The 14,310-nt window shown below is 51.1% G+C and overlaps 1 protein-coding gene and 1 long non-coding RNA gene across 5 annotated transcripts in view; one reads left to right on the top strand and one right to left on the bottom strand.

Annotated features, from left to right (window-relative positions):
• The window catches only part of TTC39A (tetratricopeptide repeat domain 39A), a 47,865-nt gene that overhangs the window by 29,554 nt on the left and 4,001 nt on the right, over window positions 1-14,310 (bottom strand). The window contains exon 1 of one of the 4 annotated variants that reach the window (XM_021096672.1): window positions 7,988-8,106. The exons of 1 other annotated variant lie outside the window; for it this stretch is intronic. Coding sequence is in view for 1 of the 3 variants with exons in the window: in XM_021096671.1 (XP_020952330.1) it covers window positions 7,539-7,576 (38 nt within the window). In the remaining 2 variants the exon portion in view is untranslated. Of the gene's footprint in view, window positions 1-6,976; window positions 7,156-7,538; window positions 7,659-7,987; window positions 8,107-14,310 lie in introns of those variants that run through there. 2 more of the 4 variants (XM_021096671.1, XM_021096673.1) reach the window with 2 other exon arrangements.
• On the top strand, window positions 8,596-13,771 carry LOC102158077. The gene is made up of 4 exons (XR_002345206.1): window positions 8,596-8,893; window positions 10,590-10,675; window positions 10,952-11,146; window positions 11,509-13,771. It is a non-coding gene; the product is annotated as an uncharacterized LOC102158077 (long non-coding RNA).

Here is a 14,310-nt window from a genome sequence, read left to right as displayed (position 1 = left end):
GGCCGCCCACTCTGTACTAAGACACGGGTCAATTTGCACCCACCTCTATGTGTTCTCAAAGGGGGAGGGGGAGCAGAAGGGTGGTGTCATCTGAAATCTGGTGGAGGGGGTGGGGGAGGGGCTGAGGGCGGGGTGTATGGGTGCTGGGAAGCCTCAGGAACAAACTCCTCTTACCCCTCACCAGGGTAAAAGGAGCCTTTGTGTCCCTTCTGGCCCCTTGGGCTTTTCTGCCCCAATTGGAGAGCTCAGCCCACCCACTAATCCCACCTCGGTGCTTCTTATCCTCCCCCTTCTCCTGGCCTCCTCAGGCCTGCACGATAGAACCCCTTGGGCACGGTCACCATGGGCCACAGAGGGCAGCCAGCCTGTGAGGGCTGTCTGGGGCCACTTTCCCACTGGTACCTTCTGTACACCGTGCACCCGACATCCTCGCAGTCCTTACACCTCTTTAGCTCTTATCACCCTCTGATTTCTGTTTTTTAACTTATTTTTGTGTTTATTGTCCATCTCCCTCCATTAAAACCTGAGCTTCCTGAGAACAGGAATCTTTGTTTTGTTCACTGCTGTATCACCAGCGTCTACTGTCTGGTACAAAATGGGTTTTTAAATATAGGTTAAATAAAGCTTAAATATAGCATAAATATAGGTTAAGTCAGTGAATGAATGAAGGAAGAGTCTTAGACTAGGAGAGCAAATTCCTGACCTTTCTGAGCCTCAGCTTGCCATCTGAAAGATGAGAGATGATTCCCCAAATCCTATCTGATGGCCTTGGGAATGTCTCTTCTCAAGGCGTCTCTTGTGAGTAGAGAAGATTCCATAAAGGGTCTTGATGATTTTGCTGAAAGGAGATCCTTCTCCTGAAAGGTTAGCTAAAAGTTCCTTCTCTACCAGGTAAACTCCTACACACACTTAAGGCCCAGCTCTGATGTCTCCTCCTCCGTGATGCAGCAGCAGAACTTCCCAGGCAAAACGAAGCATGTTTTGGTCAAACCTGAACTCCTGTTTGTTCTCGCCCAGTCTCTGCCACCTCAGTAAATACCCCTCTACCAAGTTTCTCAAGCCAGAAAGAGTCATCCTTGACACATGCTCCCCTGGCCTCCATCAGGTACTCCATCAGTAAGTCCGCTCAATTCACCTCCCACACACCTCCCGCTCCGCCCCTTTCGACACCCCCGGGCCCCCCAGTCTAGGCTACTACCCTCTTTACCCAGGTCTGATGGAGACTCCCTCTCCTGGTTCTTCTCTCTCTCATCCCATTTTATTCTAAATTTCATGTCTTTCAGCTCGCTTTGCCATCTCTTTCTCTCTGTGAGACTAATTTCTCTAGATCTTTCATTCCACAAAGTTTTTTTAGCTGTGTCTCATCTGCTACTTAACCTGTCTACTGAGTTTTTCATTTCCATGATTTTTATTTCACATCTCCAGAAATTACACCTGGTTCTTTTTCAAATCTGTGTGGTCATTTTGGGCAGTATTTTGTTTCCAGCTTATTGTTGCAAGTCTATCTTTGGTTTCTTTACACATTTTAAATATAGTCAGTTATAATCAATGTCTCATCATTCTAGGATCTTAGACTCTAATTCTGGTATTTCTTGCTTCCGGTGTCTATTGCTCACAGTGACGTGTTTCCTTGTGTGTTTTGTAATTTTTACCATGAGCTCCTACTTAACCAATCCCAAAGGGATCTTAAAATGAGGATCTCTTCCTCTAGAGAGGATTTTCATTTACTTCAGCCAAGTTCCCTGGGGTGCTACCATCCTAAAGTTTAGCATTACCAGGACCACAGAGGTGATGTATATTCAAACCTGAAAATTTTGTGAGGGCAGAGCCGTATGTATAATTTTCTAGGGAATGTCTTCGTCCCCACCAGAACTTCTGTCTCCCTTTGTGGGTGGGAGGTTCTTTTTTTCTGGGCAATGCCTCTATTTGCGGAGGACACCCTCTGAAGGTGCCAGATTTGTGTGGTGGGAGAGAGGCTAAGCTCCAACTCCTCACACCATTCTTCACCAGACCCAAGACCTTCTTTCCCATCCCTTAAATGCCATTACAACTCCAGGCTCTAGGAGTTCCCGTCATGGCTCAGTGGTTAACGAATTCGACTAGGAACCATGAGGTTGCGGGTTCGATCCCTGGCTTTGCTCAGTGGGTAAAGGATCCGGCGTTGCCGTGAGCTGCGGTGTAGGTTGCAGATGCAGCTCGGCTCCCACATTTCTCTGGTGTAGGCCAGCGGCTACAGTTCCAATTAGACCCCTAGCCTGGGAACCTCCATATGCTATGGGAGCGGCCCAAGAAATGGCAAAAAGAAAAAAAGAAAAAAAAAGCAAAAAACAATAAACTCCAGGTTCTAGGTTTCTGGAATCTGTAAATTCCCCCAGGTTGCCATGACTTCATCTCATTTTCCAACCTCATTTATGGCTCCTTCTTCATCCTTGGCTTGGGAGGATGTTGCTTCTGTGGGAGCTCAGGAATGTCTTTCAAAGGATGTAGAGCTCATCCAGACTTTAGGTAGATTTTTTTTTTTTTTTAAGGGAGCATGTAGGAAGCATTAGTCCCTTTACTCTGTCCCTCTAATGAGAGCCAAAATTATCTTTTAAAACCCAAATCTGACCATGTCACATCTGGACTTGAAATCCTTCTCTGCTTTCCCATTACTCTGAGGATAAAGACAAGTTTCTTTCGGGAGCCAAAAGGTCCCCTCTTCATGTGGCAGGGACAGTGTCTTCCTCTGCCCAGGGAGTGGTATTCAGTCCATTCATCTCTGTTCGATGAACCAATGCAGAGGCAGCGAGCACCTCCTCACCTGGGCACTTAACTGGTGTTCTCTCTTTGAACCCTCACAAAGCCTTGTAAAGCGGGGTTAGTATCTCCAATGCAGATGAGGAGACTGAGGCACAGAGGAGAGGTGACCTCCTCTGGCCAAGGTCACATGCCCAAGCATGGTTTCTAACCTAAGTTTCTGCCTGAGCCAGTGTCCACCAGCTCAGTCCCAGAGAGTCAAACCCATTGTCCTGGATTCTTCCCCTCTAATCAGTTCCAGAGTCAAGAGCTTACCTCCCATTTCTGCGCACATCCCACCCACACCCCCAGCCCCGCCTCCATCAAGAAAGGGGTTCTACCTGGAGAGAAAGATGCACAGATGGAGGGGCAGACAGCACAGAAGCACATATCCCCTCCCCTGGCAGCCCTGGCACCTCTTCCCCTTAACTGCAGTGAGGTGGGTCTTCGAAGACCTCTCCAGACAGGCAGCTGCTCCGGGGTGGCCCTGGGGCTGATTTTCTCCTTCCTGCTCTCCTCCAAATACCCAGTCAGCTCCAGCTCTGGGCCAGGTCTGGGGCCAGACTCTGGAGAAGAAATTGGACCCAGACCCAGGCTTGTCCTTGAGGAGCTCAGAGGCTACAGGAGGCAGAGGCAGGGACAACCAGAGCCATCAGGGGAATCATTGGGGGGCTGAGGAGGCCCGGAAGTGAGGGTGGGGCAATTCAGGAAGCTTTCTGGATATGATGGCCTGTACAGAGGACAAGATGGAAAAAGAAGTCCCAGAAGGGGAAGAGAGTGTGAACATAGGGAGGGAGGTATGACACCATAGTGAGGAGGGGGCACAAGCTGTCATGGGGCAGGCGGGGACGACAGAGGCTCTGGAAGGCCTGTAGGTCAAGGGGTGAGGTGGGGGTTGCAGATGGTTGGGGAGCTCAAGTAACCTGGAGACACTGGCCCCATCTGACTTAATGACAGCATCAGCAACCCTCATCGGAGTTCCCTTGTGCTCCAGTGGGTTAAGGATTCAGTGCTGTCACTGCAGTGGCTCAGATCACTGCTGTGGCGTGGGTTTGATCCCTGGCTGGGGAACTTCCATATGCCATAGGTGTGGCCAAAAAACAAAGAAACCAAAAAAAAAAGAAAAAAAAAAAAAACAAAACCCATCACCACCAGGAGGATATCACTTCAAGTTATCTAAATTGATGACTGTGCTATATCATTCAATCCTCCCACCAGCCCCAAGAGTCAGGTGCTCTTATCTGCATTTGACAGATAAGGAAGTGAAGACAGTGCAAACAGAAACCTGGGAGAAGACAGAAATACCTTCTGCAAAAGCAACCTGCCAAACCTTTCCCCTCCGCTGGCTATGCCTGAGGTTCCCACTTCTCTGCAGGCTGTCCCATGGCTTTAAGGCCCTTCTGCTCCAAGCCACCCTGCTAGGGCCCAGGACAATATATTCCTGGGATCCCCAGTGGTGATGGTGGCCTCTTGACTGTGCCAGGTGGTAACTCTGGCATGGGGAGGATGCTGAGCTGGACAGTGTGGAGCATGGCTGGTAAGACAACTAACGCCAGGTTATTTAGTGGGGGAGGAGGCCTGAAGCCAAAGTGAAAAGAGAGCTGAAAGGTGGGAGGGGGTGTCAGACCTGGAGCCCCACACTCTCCACCTTCCTCCCACTTCCCTGCGCAGTCTGCCTGGAGGATGCTCCCTTAGTGCCTGATGGGCAGAGCTGGGGGACTCTCGTCTTGCAGGAGACAGAAAACCCTCCGACCCTGACCCCAGTGGGGGTGGCAATGGAGGCAGGGCAAGGCAGCCACTCAGCAGACTGGAGTCAGCCTTCTGCTCCAGCATTCAGGACGAGCTTTGGCTCAGGGGGTGAGGCAATCTGTCCACAGGGACCTGTTGCTCTCACAGTGAACTTTCTAATGGCAAAGAGGATTATGATTCTGCTTCCAGAGTCACCCTGAGCTGTGCATAAGGCGAGGACCATGTGGCAGGGAGTGATGTGGTGTGGCCTAGGCAGTGTGGAATTTTGAAAGCAGACAACCCTGGAGTCAAGCTGCAGCTCAGCAATAACTTGCTAGAGAAACTTGGGAAGGTTCCTTAACCTCTAGGAGCCTCAGTTTCCTTATCAATGAAATGGGAATGACAGTACCTGCCTCCCAGGGTTGCTGGGAAGAATGACTGAGACAGTGTAAAGCACAATAAGAAGTACTCAGGAAATCTTAGCAATTTTTCCCCTAAGATTATGCCTTTCCATCATTTCTTTTACCAAACAGCACCACTTTTACAATGAAAATAAGTAACTTTAAAAGACTGGGTGCACATAATCCTATGACACAGCAATTCTACTCCTACCTGGCAACCTGGAAGAAAACTCACATATGTGCAAAGGACAATCATTCGAAAATATTCATTGTTTGAATAGCAAGACACTGGGAACCCCCTCAATGTCCATCAAGAAGCCCGGGTAAATAAATAAATGACAGACTTTACATCGGGTGGCATATCATACATCAGGGCAAGTAGGGATCAGGGCTTCAAGAATCAAGAGGGCTAAATCTCAGAAACCTAAAGCTGAGTGAGAAAAATCAAGCTGCAGAAGGATTCATGCTGTATGACTCCATTTACAGATAAAAATTAAAAAACAAACATATTTTTTCTTATACTCTAACCCTCAGCAAAATCAAAACAGAGAAATGATAAAATCAAAATTCAGGATGGTGATTATCTCTGTAGAGGGAGAGAGGATGGTCCACAGGGGCTTCAATGGTCTCTGCCATGGTTTATTTCTTAAAAAAGAATATGAACTAAATGGGGCACAATGTTAATATCTGAAAAAAACTTGTGACAAGGGCATGGAGTCATTTTACTATGTGCTGTATGTTTCTGAAGGCTGAACTTGTTTCATAATTTTTGAAGTGGTAGAGATTTAAATCTTCGTTTGTTCACCACTGACCATCATACATGGAGCTGGGCCCAGAGCAAACCTTGGGAGTGTTTGTTGAGTGACTGAATGAGTGTCTATGATGAAGGTAGAACTGCTTTGCTGCTGCTCTTCTCAGACTCCACCAGAATGGCACTGACCAGGGCCAGGGGCAAATGGACTTGGAGGGCCTGCAGGTGGGCAGGTATGGTTTGGTACGAGGGCAACTTGACAGTGCTAGGGGGGCAAGCTCACTGCCTTGGAGGTCCAAGGAGGAGCCAGAGGAACACAGGGTTGTAAAGGGGGCTCAGACAGGGATGTGAGTGTGCAAGGAAGAAGGATGAATGTGGGTTCTAGTCTGGGAGTTCAGGATTATTTGATAGGTGCCCTGCTCCACTCCTGCCTTCTCTCCTGAAAGCCATTTTTCTTTTTTTATTTTATTTTATTTTATTTATTTATTTTTGTCTTTTTGCTATTTCTTGGGCCGCTCCCGGGGCATATGGAAATTCCCAGGCTAGGGGTCTAATGGGAGCCGTAGCCACCAGCCTACACCAGAGCCACAGCAACGCGTGATCCGAGCCGTGTCTGCAACCTGTACCACAGCTCACAGCAACGCCGGATCGTCAACCCACTGAGCAAGGGCAGGGACCGAACCCGCAACCTCATGGTTCCTAGTCGGATTCGTTAACCACTGCGCCACGACAGGAACTCCGTGAAAGCCATTTTTCTGAGCCCAGTGGGGTGGAGCTCAGGGCTGGGCAGAAGATACATAACCACTTCCAGATTTACCAAGACCAGCCCAGCCTCCCTGTATTTTCCAAAGGAGGGACCAGAAGTCTAGGGAGGATAAAGGACTTGGCTAAAGTCATATCAAAAAATGACAAAGTCTCACTAGGCGCCCCTCCCCAGGGTGTCCCTCAGCCACCCACCTTCCAAGCCCTCAGCGCAGGACATGCGCAGGCCCTGTGGAGGCCTCCAGCTGACAGCTGGCATCAGCCTTGCCACCCCTCTGTTCAAGTGTCAGCCCTGGCCCTTGGTAAATATTGTCCCTGTTGGTGAGGCTCCAGGCCAAACGGCACTCCTCCCAGTTCACCTGGGCCGGATCCCCACCCAGCAACCTCCCAGCAGAGCAGGCTCCCAGCAGCGGGGCTCCCAGGCCATGGCCACTGGGGCCCAGGAACGGTCAAGAGCGGCTCCGGTTCTGCCAGCAGTTAGCAGCTGGCACTGCTGCAGGGGCAGAGCAGGGGTCCTACAGGGTCCCTCAGCGGTATGAACATTAGGGTCAGCACCCACCTTTACCACCCCTGCCCCTGTTGCGCCCAATGGACTCGGCCGGTTCCTATCTTAGCCTTTCAACTCTTCCCAACATCCCTGAGGGCGAAGTCATGTCTGGCATCAGAAAAAGCTGGGTTCAAATCGCGGGCGCGCCTCTCGCCTCCTGGGAGACCTAAGACGAGTCATTTAAGAGCCATCTATGCCTCAGTGTCCTCACCTGTAATGCACTTGATAATAGGAACCCCCCGCAGGAGTAAACGCCACGAGCGGAAGAGGGCGTCTCTGACGTGGCTGTGGCCACCGCTTCCTCAGAAAGTTGGGACCCAGAGGGGAGTCACTGACTCAGGGCCCCCGGGGCCTCCACAGCCCCCGCACAGCCCCCCACTCCCCGGGCTCCGCCCAGCTCCCTGGCGGCGGCGGCGGCACCCGGAGGCCTGGAGGCGGGGGCGAAGGGCGGCCCCGCAGGGGCTGGAAGCCGCAGTGCGGGCCCCGGGGAGGCCCGGCCCGGCGCCGCCCCCCGCCCCCCGCCCCGGGCTCATTCCGGCCCGCGCCCCCCGGGGCCGCCCCGCCGCGCACTTACCCCGCGGGCAGCGCGCCCGGAGCGCCGGCCGTGCTCATCGCCGAGCGGGGCGGGCAGCCTGCCCCCGCCGCACGCCAGCCGCGGCCCAGGTGCTGCCGCCGGAACCCGGAGCGGGCGCTGTGCGGCCGAGCCGCGGACGCGGCGGCCGGGGAGGGGCGCGCCGGGGGCGGGGAAGGCGGCGGGGCCGGGCCGGGCCTCGGTCTGCCCACCGGCGCAGTGGGGCCAGGCCACCGCCCGCCCGCAGAAGTCGGCCCCGCCCTCGGGTCCGACAGGTGAGAGCGCGGGGCGCCCAAGGTCGGCCCGGCCCATAGCCGAGAACCCGCTGCGCGCGGCCCCCGGGAGCGGGCGCTCGCACCTTCCTCGCTGGGCCCAGAAAGTTCTCCTGGACCCGAGGTCCACCTCCCTGCCACTCTCCCCTCCCCGCAGCGCCCGCCCCGCAGCGCCCCCACCTGAGCCCTTGGTCGTCCTACTGCATTGGTGGGGGGCGTTCAGGCAGAGAAAGACGCGACTTCCAGAGGCCGCCCTGGATTTTCCTCCCACCCTCTTGCCCACAGCTTGACTGTGTGTGCAGGAGACCACAGGAGGAAAATAACGCGGTTTAGCACCACTGCTAGCCAGCATCTCGCACTCGCCTTCTCAAATAATCCCCACAGCGGCCACTTTAGGAATGGGGAGACTGAGGCACGGAGTTCAGGTGACTTGCTGAAGGCCGCTCATCTAATAAATGGCAAGTCGCTGTTGGAACCCAGCGCTCCCGACTCCAAAGTGCACACTCTTGCCCTCTTGGTCCCCACTCTCCTGAATCCTCAGGGCTTAGGTGGGGTCACCTATAACATTCCTCAGATGCCTACTGTGTGCCCAGCTCTGAGGTACACGTCTAGGACTAAGGCTGAAGCCGACTGGTCTCCTGGCAGAAAGGCCACTGGCCCATGAGGAGTTAACCAGCTACCCACCTCCAGGCCCCAGATGCTCTTAATCATGACTCATCAGAGCACGTGGCTGTCGTTAGAGCTGCCCCTTCACAAAGGCAGGGGACAGGAGGAGGAGGGACTCCAGCACCCCTGGATCAGCGCTCAGCTCCAGGATGTCAGAAAAGGAAACAGGAGGAGCCTGTAGAAGCAGCCATGATAGAAAGAGGGCTTTACTAGGTTCTGGGAGAGCCAGGCAGATGGGGCCTGGTAGCAGAGGGGAGAGGTTTAGGGCATTACTGTTTAAATCTAAACAAGTGTCTAGAAAGATAGTGAGTTGTTCTTCTGCCCATCTGCAACCAGAGGCCAACGCTTACTTGCAAGGATCATCCCATCTCTGGGATTCTGACGCAGGCATGGAAAAGATAATTAACTACAAGGAGCGGGGTAAGATAACATCTGCCAGCACCTATAGAAGTCCAGATAAGGGAGAGTACAGCATAGGCTGGAGGAGCCCGGGGGCTTCCTGGAGAAGCCAGGGCACACAGTTAAGTCTTTTTCTTTTCTTTTCTTTCTTTTTTGGCTTTTTAGGGCTGTACCCGCGGCATATGGAAGTTCCCAGTCTAGGGGGTCAAATCGGAGCTGTAGCCGCCAGCTCACACCACAGCCATAGCAACACAAGATCCAAGCATCTGCGACCTATACAGATTATGGCAACTCCAGGTCCTTAACCTACTGAGCAAGGCCAGGGATTGACCCTGCATCCTCATGGATACTAGTCAGGTTTGTTACTGCTGAGCCACAGTGGAAATTCCAGAGTTGGGTCTTGAAGTTTGTATTATTTCTGCACAAAGGCGGAGGTAGAGAAAGGGTGTACCTGATGGGGACATGGATGAAAAAGCATGGAGCTGGGCAAGGGCATACTGGTGACAGCTGGAGTTTGTGAAGCTGGTGAGAAGACCAGCAATGTGTCTAAGGAGGAGCCTGGGAGAGGAGGCTGGGGGGCTCTTGTCACATGCCATGCTTTCAGGTCTCTGGGCATTTGTACATGCTATTCCCTCTGCCTGGAACATACCTTCTTCTCTGATCACATATTATTCATTCATTCAACCAGGAGACAAGCCAGAAGCTTACAATTCAAAGGCTTCTTTAAATAAATAAATAAATACAGGAGGTCCCGTTGTGGCTCAGTGGTTAATGAATCTGACTAGGAACCCTGAGGTTGCAGGTTCGATCCCTGACCTTGCTCAATGGGTTAAGGATCCGGCATTGCCGTGAGCTATGGTGTAGTTCACAGACACAGCTCAGATCCCGAGTTGCTGTGGCTCTGGTGTAGGCCAGTGGCAACAGCTCTGATTAGACCCCTAGCCTGGGAACCTCCATATGGCACAGAAGCAGCCCTAGAAATGGCAAAAAGATAAAAAAGAAAAAAAAAGAAAAAAAGAAAACCAAATTTATCACCATAAAACTGCCAAGGTCCTCCCAGAGCTAGAGAGGGCTAGGAGAGTAGGGGTTCTGAAGCATTAGGCTATTAGCTTCAAGATAAACCCTTACTGTATTTAACCATCATTTATTAAAACCCTGCCATGTGCAAAAGCTCCTGTTCGCTCTTTAGGTTTCAGTTCAGATGCCTCCTCTTACAGGAGGCCCTTCTTCCCTGAATGTGTCAGGGGCTTCCTGGGTACACACTGCTCTAAGCCCCTCTGACCTCCCCTACTCGCCCTGGGATAACACCATCTGTGTGTGGTCGGGGGGTGTGAAGTTGGTTTGTGACTGTCACTGCTGTCAGTCAGACTGGGAGCTTCTGGAGGGTAAGGCCTAGTCATAGCTCTGTGTCGGTGCCTGACTAATCACCAATAATATGAACACTGCGCCTAGCACTTTACCATTTTCCTCTGAGGTAATGATTATAATGATGACTGATGTTCATCAGAGGCTTATTATGTGCCACACACGTTAAACGGATTATCCCATTTAATGCCCAGTTTTAACCACCTCTCTGAGCCTCAGTTTCTGCATCAGTAACATGGAAACACTGCCTGCTTCCAAGGGTCATTGTGAGGAATAAGAATTCACATGTGTAAAATGCTCAGAATAGTGGTGGTGGTACCACGGTGATACTATTATTCTCCCCCTTTTACAGATGAGAACTGAGGCTCAGCTCTGCCTTCAGAGCTGGAACCCTGCCCATGCCACCACAGCGGTAGTGATGCTGGAGCCACTCACCTGGTGAGTCAGAAGATCAGGAGGGTTCCACCTGGCCAGTTCTAGGTCCCCAGGAGCTCTGGCCCAGACCCAACCCTGGGGGGCCTGTGAGTCACCATTATTTCTGCCTCCCAACCCAGGTGACCCTGCTCAGGTCACCTGCTCATTCCCACCAAGGCCTGCGGACTGGGAGAACATCCTAAGTCCTGGATTCCTTCCTCCTCTGCCAGGGGACCTGGTGCTTTGTGCCTAGGAGATGGTAGGTATGCTTTCCTCTCTCATTTTCTCCCCAACCCGCAGGAACAAACCACTGGGCTCACTGCACGTGTCAGCAGCCCTGTGGACTTGATAAAGACTGCTTTCACTGATACCATCTCTCAGCTTATTAAGGCCTTAAAAATAATAAAAAGAAGACCTTCAATAAGCATCTGCTTAGTGAAACCTTACTGGAATTCTCCAAAAAGCTCCAGAGTAGCTTCATCTCCCATCCTACAGGTGAGAAAACTGAGGCTTGAACCCAAGTGTGACTTGGACTCAGGTCTCGCCATATCTAGCCTGGTGTCAACTCTTTATCCTGTAGAGAAAAGGTGTGGAATTGGGGTGGCGTGGGGGTCACAGAAGCAGGGGTGTGAGCATGTGAAAAGGGATGCCATTGTCGAAACAGCTTAAGCTCTCCATGTCCCAGCCCTCCCATCAGTAAACCTGGGATAATAGTGCCACCCTCTGCAGGATGCTGGTGGGCTTACTGAGCATTACTTGGGTGACCCCCTCATCCCTTCCCTATTCTTAGCTGCCTTCTAGGCCTTTCCCTGGCACGAAGTGCCCCTAACCTCATCCCCACCTTGCTGTCTCTACAGCCCAGGATCCCCTCTTCAAGTCTTTGAAGCCCTCCCAGCCCGCTAAGAATGAGTCCGGCCCCGCCCAGCAGGTCACAGGCCTGGGCTCGTTAATAATTCACAAGTAAACAGGCCCATCCACAAAGAGCCCTCGTAGAGGGCTGAACAAGTCACAGTTCTTCAGTATTCCCTGGAGAGGGGCCCTGAGGGAGGACCAGGCCTGCTCCTTGGGCTGGGCCCTCCCTCACCATGGACTCTGGCCACTACTAGCTGTGTAACCTTGGACAAGTCACTATCTCACTCTGGCCCTCAGTTTCTCTCTTCCCACAAAATATAAAGGAGGGAGCAGACTGGACCAGGAGGTCAAAGGCACCTCCCGCTCTGATGTTCTCGGCTCTGGGATCTGAGCTCTTCTACTAAAGTCTGGTCTCTAGGAGCTGCTAAGCTTGGGTCTAAGGAAGGAGCCCCTGGTCAGGCACAAGGGACCAAGAACAATTTTGACTGAAAAGAAGATGCAGAATGCTAATGAGAGGCTTCTGGCACTGAGTGGCATCCTGTCAGAAGTTAGAACTTGGGCTACAGATTCAGGAAGATCCAGCTGGATTCCTGGCCCCACCATGTCCTAGCCCTGTAGTCCCAAGCTGGGAAGGGAATGGTGCAGGGAGCAGGTTTGCAAGCCAAGCCGTATACGCCAGCTCTGGCACCCTGAACCAATGATTTCACCTCTGAAATGGGGACATTGATGGCAGCAACCTCACTGGGTTGTTGCAAGGATTAAATGAGGTAATATACAGGCACAAACGAACCTATCTACAAAACAGAAATAGAGTCACAGACAAAGAGAAGACTGTGGTTGCCAAGAGGGTGGGGAAGGGAGGGGGATGGACAGGGAGTTTGGGGTTGGTAGAGGCAAACCATTATATTTAGAATGGATAAGCAAGGAGGTCCTACTGTATAGAACAGGGAGCTATATCCTGTCTCATTCAGTCTCTTGGGATAGACTATGATGGAAGATACTATGAGAAAAATAATTGTATGTATGTATACACACACACACACATATACATGTGAATGGATCACTATGTTGTACAGCAGAAATTGACACAACACTGTAAATCAAATATACTCTAATGGATTTTTTTTTTAAAAAATGAGGCAATATACATAAAGCACTTGGAATGGGGCCATATCATTAATCTTTGGGTTTAGTGTCCTCGCCCATAAAGCAGGGATAACAAGATTGTCATGAGCATTAAATAAGCAAATGGACTCAAAAGAGCTTTGGAACAAGGCTGTCCAGAAAAGAAGGGTTTCCCCTCTGATGTACCAACCCCAGACCTGGCCAGGTCCACAAGGACAGAGCAGCATCCATCAGACACCTACGACGTGCCCTCAGGCCAAATGTGCTGCCTCACTCACTGCTGGTGAAAGTAGAAAGTGGCACCTCTTTCTGAAAGGCAATTGGAATTATGGGCTGAAAGCCTTAGAAAGATGACCCGGTAGCACCTGTGCAGCAAATATCTTTTGTTTGCTGTTGTTGTTTTTAGCAAACCTGTCTTTTTTTTTTTTTTCTTTTTTTTTCCTGCTTTTTAGGGCCGCATTAGCAGCATATGGAGATTCCCAGGCTAGGGGTTCAATCAGAGCTATAGCTGCTGCAGCTACACCAGATCTGAGCCACATCTGCAACCGACACCACAGCTCACAGAAATGCCCGATCCTTAACCCACTGAGTGAGGCCAGGGATCGAACCCTCAACCTCACGGTTCTTAGTCAGATTCGTTTCTGCTGGGCCATGCCAGGAACTCCAGCAAACATGTCTTAAGAAATAATCACAGACATAAAGATTTATGGTACAAGGATGTTCATCACAGTGTTTCCTATAATAAAGGTAGAGCTGGAAATGACCCAAGTGCCCATCCATAAGGAATTAGTTCAATGAATTATAATGTATTTAGAGAGTGAACTAACCCACTAACCCCATTCTGCTATACCCTTTGTAACACAGAGGGATGACTGCTAAATAAATAAATAAATAAATAAATAAATAAAACCCTTGTTCTCACTCTCCTAATTCCTTTGTTCTGTGTTATTTTTCCATAGCACTGTCTGACATCTTGTATATTTTGTTTATTCATTTAGTCTGTCACCCCCTATTAAATTCTGTGCTCCACAAGGAGGTTTTTTTGTTTGTTTGTTTGTTTGTTTTATCACTTTGTTCTCAGTGCCCAGCATAGTGCCTGGTACATTGTAGGTGCTCAATAAATGTTTACCGCATGAATGAGCTTTTGAAAAGGTAGAAAAATACAAAAAAAAAAAGCAGAGTACAAAATTATACAACTAGTGCTAAAAAGAAAACCCCAATGTCTGTGCATTTGAGGAAGTATGAGGCGGTCTCCATGTCCTCAACTCTTAGAGTTGGAGACAACGAGCCCCCTGGTCAGAGTTGTAGGCGCTGAAGGTGACAATGCATGTCAAGTCAGCGCATAGCCAAGGGCAGATCTCGCTGTCATTACAGATCACCTAGGCCGCAGCCTGGCAGGGGATGGGGCATCCTGGAGGCGGAGGCCTAGTTCAGAGGGTGTCCAGGGAGAGAAGCTGGGGCTAGAGGGAGCAGGGGCAAGTGAAGAAGGAGAAGGGTGACGATTTGAGTGCAGCGCTGTGGGCTGTGCCTAGGGAGCCGCCACCCCCCTTTGACGGCCTGGCCTGTGCTCAGGGACAGTGCTTAGGTGCGCCCTTCAGACACCTACTTGTACAGGAAGTACTCAGCCACCCACTTTCTTGGAAAGATAGCAGAGTTGCTTCAGTCTGACACCTAGAACTCTC

Source organism: Sus scrofa, chromosome 6 (genome assembly GCF_000003025.6).
Source record: "Sus scrofa isolate TJ Tabasco breed Duroc chromosome 6, Sscrofa11.1, whole genome shotgun sequence".
In the NCBI taxonomy this organism is placed as follows: domain Eukaryota; kingdom Metazoa; phylum Chordata; class Mammalia; order Artiodactyla; family Suidae; genus Sus; species Sus scrofa.
Note: the sequence above shows the minus strand (reverse complement) of the source record. Positions and strands in the feature narration are given on the sequence as shown.